Here is an 8,251-nt window from a genome sequence, read left to right as displayed (position 1 = left end):
AGAATCCAGCGCCTGTCAATGTTTTTAGTTTGTAAATTTGGTATCACAACCATAGACAATAAGTGTATATGTATGTATGTAGGTACTTATTACTCACATGAAAAGTAGGTACTTTTGAGAGTATTTTTTTAAATGTTGGTAGTATGGGGAATTTTCGATATCAACTTACTGTACTGTAGTACGGCATTCTACCGCTAGATGGGTCCTGCAGTATATAATATGTGGTCATCGTTAGGTCAAAATTTAAAAAAAAATACTCGTATCATATTGTAATTTTATTTTACATTTACACATAACATATATACCGGTAAAAATTGCATCACAGTATGTTAAAAAGAGCAAAAAATATCTGAGGGCGCTAATGAAGTTAAGTTACTCGATGGGAACAATTATTTGTTTACTTCATAGATTTACTTCATAATTTAAAAAAAATTAAATCACCCAAATGAACGTCCACAAGACAAAATACTCGCATAAAATAGTTTTAATAGGCTCTACGATTCGAATGGTAATGACACAACGGTGCATTGATTTAATATTGCCATTATTAACATTGATTGCAATATTTTTCCCTAATTTTTAACAGACTGTATTTTATATTAATAATATACATAAGTATAAAGTATTTCCTGTCAGTCATATATTTTGGGGCGGTCCGTTCATTGTCGTTTTTTGGTCGTTCATCAAGTGGCGGAAATCGGTGTCTCTGTCATATCGCTCACTCCTTTCAAGAACGTCATAAATAAAAAAATCGTCAATTTTCAGTTGTGCGTGTTTTCAGAATGCCCAGAAAATGTACTATATCCCAGCAAAAGAGGCATATTTAAAACTTAATATTTACCCGCTACAGGGCAGAAAATGTTGTTTTGCATTTTGAAGAAAAGGTATTAATTTTTTTTTATTTGAATTAAATATTTTTCAAAAGGAGAAAAAACTTCAGGTTAAACCTAAAAAGATCTGTTGCTCAGTAAAAAGTTTAATAAGTGGCTTGGTGTTTATTTTTAATAAATTGTATTATATATTTAAACTTTAAAAACGTTCTCCTGAAAAATCAAGTTTTTCGATTTATGACGCTCTTGAAAGGAGTGAGCGATATGTCATGTCGTCCCGTGGTTTCGTTATTTTTGTTTACAATTAATCACGGCGGCTCAAGGCAAAGCGAAACCTTTTCCGAAATTTTGCTACATTGGAAATTTTTACTATATCCATGGTTGCAGGTAACAGTTCTCAAAATGCCGGGTGGTTATTTTTGGATGTATTCCTCACTGGGAGATCCTATGCCGAGAAATACATGTTACATTTTTATAATTGAGGTATTATTTATTTTCCAAATATTTTTTGATACAGATTAATCCAATATGGAAGTGTTCTTTGTATGGAAAAACACTGTTTCCAAGACTCACAGAATTGATTGATCTTTTCGCACGTATTAAATAATTACCCGTTCATATCACACATGAAAATAATCGTATTTTCAAATACTGATGAGTATTTGTAAATATGAAAATAAAGTAAATTGATTTATTAATGTTGTTTATTATTTCAATGTTTTCTTAAACGATTGCTTAAAAATTAAGTGTAATAAAATAATAAAACTAGGTTGTGAACTTATATTATAATTACAATACCATAAAGATTGATTCCAATTTTATTTGGGATCAATCCATCGCGGAAAGCTTCGCATCTTTTTCTATTTTTTCTTCTGGATCTTTCTTTATCATTAAGCCAAAGGCTTCACCTTCCGATAAAGTATTGGGCAACTCACAGCCTTTGGTTTCCGGCAAAAGCAGGCAAAACATAGCGGCGAATAGTGGAACTATTCCAAAAATAACCGGAGGTAGCCAAGGTATGCTCGAATTCAACGACACTACAAATGGAGCTATCATGGATCCTATCCGCGACAGCATTGATGCTACTCCAACTGCAGCATTTCTCACAACAGTAGGAAATAATTCAGAGCAGTATAAATATATCACCGATATTAGTATGAACATACCTAGATTGCCTATACAAGCTAAAACAACTTTTACTATGGCAAATTCCTCTGGTATAATGGCTATAATCAAAAGGCAGAAAGATGTAGCAACGTGCATACCCAACATAGCTGTTCTTCGTCCCATCAAATTTAATCCTACGTAAGCAAATATAGTTCCTAGAAAAGTAAGTAAAGCTGAAATTGTTATGTTCATAAATATATTCCCGCTAAGCTGTCCTATGTATTGAGATAAGCCAAAGAAACCAAAAGCGCAAATAATCCAATTTATTGACATGCAGATGACGTTCTTTCTCAAATTTTTCGTACGAAATAGATCCAACATGGTAGCTTTTTTGACATCATCAGTTGGCTTCGTCTCCTGATAATTATATATTTTTTCCCTCACTTGCTCAGCCGAAAGATTATTCCTGTAAAAAACAGGGAAATGTATTTTTTTTTAAATGACATTGCGTAAAGGTATGACAAAGCCATATGTATTTTTGGTTGCGTACTTACATTTTTGCAGCACGTTCGAGAACTTTGATTGCTTGATCCGTTTTTCCTGTAGCCAAGAGCCATCGTGGACTCTCCGGTAATAACCAAGGTAAAATAATCAGCGTAACTGGTGGAACAGAATAAGCCAACTGTATCATTTCCCAAGATCGAATGTAGTATCCCAGAAGAGGCATCAATAAGTAGCCAAAATTAAATGGCAACTGAAGTAAACACGAAACCAGTTCTCTGGATTTTTTCCCAGTAAGTTCTATTATAAGTACAAATCCGACGATCATAATTCCACCGATGGAAGATCCCACGAAGAAACGAAGAATAAGGAATAGCCAGTAATTGCTAACCATGCTTGCTAAAACACCAGCTCCAACTTCCAGAGAAGCAGCCGAGAGAAGAGTGAATTTTCTTCCAAATCTGTAATTAAAGAAAATCAAAGATGTTATTCATTTATTTTTATGTCAATAAAAAATGATAAGTAATATCACTCGTTTTTATATTTCTCACCTGTCCGAAAGAGAACCAAATACTATACTTCCTACAAGAAGACCTAGCATGAAGATTGTTTGGTTTAAGCTGACCAGCCATTCTCTTTCACATATAAGATTCCAAGACATTATGATGGTTTCTTTGAAGATGCTCCTGTTGTACTGAGGGTGATTGCAGGGACATGCATTAGCTATTCCGAGTGTTCCATTCTCAGCATTATCCATGCACATATACTGTGCGGGTGGAGCCAGGAATACGATGCCCAGTGGCTGGAAGCAGGTTGACATCTTGCTTGTGAAAATAAGGGCAATGACAAGGAATTGGAATTTCCCAACGGGACCCATACACTCTTGAATGACATCGTCGTTTGTACTGGCAGGTTTAGTTTCAGCTAGAAAAAATATATAAAATAAGTACTATAAACAAATTTGAAAATAATAATAACACTCTCTTAAAAATTCGTTTAACCCTGAATTCTGACACATACGTTATCTCGTTATCTGTATCCCTTCGAATATATTCTCCTGTATGTAAAAAGTTGTAGGTCTAAACTGATTATTTATATATTTTGCGTTTAATTTGTAGAACTCCATTTTAATTTATGTGTTAATTTTTAAATCAAACACAGATTTTTTGAGTCTACTAAGTTGTATTTTATTAACAAAAACACACAAACACATTTTTAATGTGTTTTTGTTAGTAAAATACAAATTAGTAGACTCGAAAAATCTGTGTTTGATTGAAAAATTAATACAAAAACTAAACTGATTACATTGCCTTGTAACTGACGATCAAATACGTCGATCTGATGAGCTGCCCTCTGCAGCATTGGGTGCGGATAGGTGAGAGAATAATAATTGAGCAATAGTTATTATTATCATATATACAAGAATATTTATCAATATTCTTTTCAAATGTCATCGGGCATTTACAGACCTTACGATTGGTCATCGGATTCATTAAAAAATATATGAAGAATATTTTAAATATAATAACTCGCACGTGTTGTACATATACGAGTACATCTAACAAAAAAATATACTGATGATCAAAAATCGTGGTTAGAATGGTGATCGTTGTACAAGAGCATGAAGCTATCACTCGAGGCAGCCGATCTTAGGTCGACGAGCTCTGTGAATGGCCAATGACTTCCATATACCTTTTTCATAAAATTTATTTGTCCCTATAAAATATTTAAATTGAATCACTAGACTCCGTTTAATACCAACATAAACATTTGATTCTAACAATTTTGATTGTATAAACATTACATTACATTTTGTATAAACATCGATCAACGTCACTTTAATTTAGAAAAGGTGCACTGATACACATACACGTACATAAATTCTCACCATCTTTTGTTTGCTCACGATCAGCTTCTATGATACTAATTTTATTGCTCATTTTCGTCTAACCGATGTTATCTCCACGCGATTATCACAGCACTATTGCACAAGCTAGACAAGACAACCAACACATCTTTAATTGGTGATGTTTTAACTAATTGGTATTCAACTAATGTACTGTACCATCTTATTGTCTTTGTAACACATTAATATATGGTATAAACAAAATAAATAATATTCTTTCACAAAGAAACGTGTAGTTTACACAGTGTTCGGATCGGTATAGTTTTTTGACGATGCTACCGTTCTGATATGCCATGATGAATTAAAGCATTAATTTAGTTCACGCTATATTTTGCACCAACCTACCTAGTTACCTTTGTCAGTTCTGTCGCATTATTTTGTTTGGTATTTGTGTGTGGCAGGTACGGAAAGGTGGTAAAGAATTTACACCACATCCATAGGTACTCTATTCACAATAAAGAATTTCATGCAATTGTTCGGCTCCATAGTGTAGTGGTTAGCACATTTGTATACCATACTGGAGGTTCCAGATTCAATGCAGTGCCCTATGCATCATTCAGTATAAGAGGATATTTCGGGATAAGGATCAGTAGTTGTAGTATTTACTACTACTACTACTACTACCATCACGCCGTTTCCCCGCAGGGGTAGGCAGAGAGGATGGAACGCCACACTCTTCTGTCCTGACATACACTCCTCGCCTCCTTCACATCCATACATCTAGTCATACATGCCCTCCGATTACGCAGACTTTTGACACCGCCAGATTTTAGGTTCTGATTGATCTGATCGTGCCAAGTCTTTTTCGGTCGTCCACGCTCTGTTTTCCCTCTCACATTCGCCACATATATTTTCTTAGTCATTCTCTCGCTATCCATTCGCTCCACATGTCCATACCACCGCAAAGAGCTCTTCCTAATCTTTTCCATTATTCCTCGTTCAGCCTTACATTCCTTTCTTATATCGTCGTTTTTAATTCTGTCATACAATGATTTTCCACACATTCGTCTGAGGGAGCGCATTTTTTTTGTAGTATTTCATGCAATTAATAATCATAGTATGAAAAATATTTTTCTGCAATAAACTATGAATATTCTTATTTACAACATTTTGAGTGTGTCTAAATACTTGTTCACAAAATCTGGATTATCTCCAATTACAGGAGTTATTTTCATATTATTTTTTGACATCTTATCAAAGATGAAGAAGAATATGGAAGTCTGGGCATTTACGGGGCTGACGACCGTCCTATGACGGTCGTCAGCCCCGTAAATGTCCAGACTTCCATATTCTTCTTCATCTTTGATGAGATGTCAAAAAATAATATTCTTATTTGTTAATTGTTTTCATTTAAAAAACAAGTATTTTTAATTCATAATTTTTTTATTTGAGTTTTTATTTTATGTCAGCGCTGACGATCTATTATAAAAAATAGGCTAAAAACAGAAATTTATATGAAAGCTATAGACTTCAAAATGTCTTTAAAAGCCTACATTTAAACGAATACAAAATTATAAAAGGCTTTTAAATACAATCATGGTCTTATTTAAACCGCTTCATGGTTTAAATTTGTGATTTTGATTGTTTCCGATTACAGATATTAAAAAAAATTAAAAAGATTACATATTAAAAAAAACACACACAAAATAAATCGATTTGTATAAGAAAATTCACTTTCACGAGGAAAATATTTTTTTGGTGAGTTATTTTTTTGTATTTTTGTAGTAGATACGTTAGATCATATAGGTACCTATAATAATCCAATGGTAAAATAATAAAAAATATTGCCAAAACAAGCAGCGAATGAAAAGCAGTAACTAGAAAAAATTCAGAAAAATATTCAACGCCTCTCAGTGCCTGTTTCTCATTTTCAGGAATTTCAAAATCTAAGGAAATTTAACAGGTCTACCAGCAAGTGTTGTACCTGTGGGCGGTTTTATACGTGTTTACCTATGTGTATACTTGTGGACACTGCATGTAACACAAGAACTATACAATCTAAACCTTAAAAATATAATTGCATAGTATTTTTGTTGTGTGGCTGTTATTTGTTTTCAAAATTCCCATCACACGGTTTATGAATGCAGTCAAAACAGTTTATGCGAATAGCAAATTATTGTATCTGTTTTTTCTCCTTGAAATAGTTAATAACGATGGCAGTTGTGGTTCTGCGGACAAAACTGTATATGGGGAGTGAATTAATTGTTTTTTTTTCAACTTCATAGTCAATACTTATAAGCAACATATTTTTGTTTAAAAAAATATTACATGAGTAAACATGATTTATATAAAAATTATCGATGTTACATTTCGTGGGTTTTATTTGACAGCGTCTTTACGATGACGTCACACAAACTTTGTTTTAAGTAAAATTTTGTGAGTGTAATAGAAAAATATTCTAAAGTGCGATTTAAGTCTTTAAATACAACCAAATATGACAGTATAAGTGACATTTTATAATTAAATGTCACTAGGGTTTAGTTATAAGCTCGGACGTTCATGTACGCCCATATTTCTTTAAGGAATATTTTGTTTTGACGACCATGTACGGCCATACTCCCGGACAGGTTAATTTTTACTCCAAGAATAATGAAAAGTTTCTATTTGCAATACTTTGATTGTTCTTAGTCGATAATCTTATAAAAATATAGCTTTAGGTTATGATATTGAAAATTTTATCTGTGGAAAATACAATAATCGTATAAGTGTGTTGGCAATGTTTTCTTTCCCATTGGTACGGAAATTCATGAATTCCGAAAGAGAAAAAACGTTCGTTTGCGGAGACACTTATTTTGTCGTAACTAAGGCTAACTTTTAAAATGTTATATCAATAAATCTCCGTTACTATGATTCATATTAGTTTTTATAGGGAAATAACGGTTGCTGGGTAACCGAAACGTGTTTGTTCGAATACGATGGTGTTGTGTATGTAGGTCTATTTGATAGATGTGTAACAAAGTAAACATAAGATTAAAATCAATGAACTGATTTGAATATGAATATATGATGAAATATGACAAAATAACGTTAGGTATTCGTGGAAAATCCAAAAAAATACCTACTATTTATATATGTCATCACCAATTTGTAAGCATAAACACACATTTTAGTATGCATAACTTTAGCATAAAGAATTAAAAGCGAGGTCGGAAGTGCTGAGATGCTCATATTTTATCTTCTTTTATAAAAAAGGGAAGAATGATGTTTCATATCAAGTTGAGACACCTTCAAAAGAGTTAAAAGGTTCTACCTAGTGTACAAAACGGTTTGAATCATGCAATATGGCCATACTAAATATGTTATAAACTAGACCAACCTTCATTTTCACTGTCGCTCGTATCGTCCATACCATATATCGTCAGTTGTGTTGATGTATAAATATCTCCCTAACCAAAATTCCTCGGTTACGGAATACGTGCTTACTTTCACTCTCCAGTACATATACTAAACCGGGGATAGGAGTTAATGTTTACTGATGAATACTGACTGATAGAGACAGTGCCTACCGAGATACTGTTGACTAGAAGTTTTATTTGTGGACATTAAAACCAACTACTTATAACGCGACTCGGTAGTCTTTTATTCGTTGTTTATATTGTCGTTTGGATATTAAAGATATAAATACAATGTAGTTCAAAAGATAAGACTCATTATATTATATAATTATATGATTTAAAGTCTGGAAAAAATTCGCCGTTTTTAAATTCTAACCAAACATCGTAAAATTCACCGTCTAATGCTAGAATCATAATTATGACGAATAATAAAAAGAATCGATATAAGGCTGGGCTTCATTCCTTATATCTTTACATTGCCGGCACTCAGCATCCATGTGTCAAAAAACCGATAGCGAACGCAGTCGCTATCGGTTATATTTGTATTAGATTTTCTATAATAATTTACATAC

The 8,251-nt window shown here is 33.0% G+C and overlaps 1 protein-coding gene across 3 annotated transcripts; it reads right to left on the bottom strand.

The window, feature by feature from the left end:
- Positions 1–1,516: 1,516 nt before the first annotated feature.
- Positions 1,517–7,790, bottom strand: LOC148306789 (organic cation transporter-like protein). 3 transcript variants are annotated; one of them, XM_088264414.1, is made up of 4 exons: positions 7,661–7,790; positions 2,990–3,362; positions 2,492–2,899; positions 1,517–2,403 (listed from the first exon to the last, which is right to left on the bottom strand). In XM_088264414.1, exons 1-4 carry the CDS (start codon positions 7,689–7,691, stop codon positions 1,659–1,661), a joined length of 1,557 nt encoding a protein of 518 aa, XP_088120540.1. In that variant the 5' UTR covers positions 7,692–7,790; the 3' UTR covers positions 1,517–1,658. The 3 variants fall into 3 exon arrangements, with proteins under 3 accessions (XP_088120540.1, XP_088120538.1, XP_088120539.1); XM_088264412.1 differs by lacking the exon at positions 7,661–7,790 and adding an exon at positions 4,315–4,647; XM_088264413.1 differs by lacking the exon at positions 7,661–7,790 and adding an exon at positions 4,327–4,647.
- Positions 7,791–8,251: the final 461 nt, after the last annotated feature.

The sequence above is a fragment of the Brachycentrus maculatus genome, unplaced genomic scaffold (assembly GCF_059751285.1).
Source record: "Brachycentrus maculatus isolate JH-2025_06_01 unplaced genomic scaffold, ASM5975128v1 h1tg000226l, whole genome shotgun sequence".
Taxonomy (NCBI): Eukaryota; Metazoa; Arthropoda; class Insecta; order Trichoptera; family Brachycentridae; genus Brachycentrus; species Brachycentrus maculatus.
The sequence above is the reverse complement of the archived record's forward strand: the minus strand, read 5'-3'. Positions and strand labels throughout refer to the sequence as shown.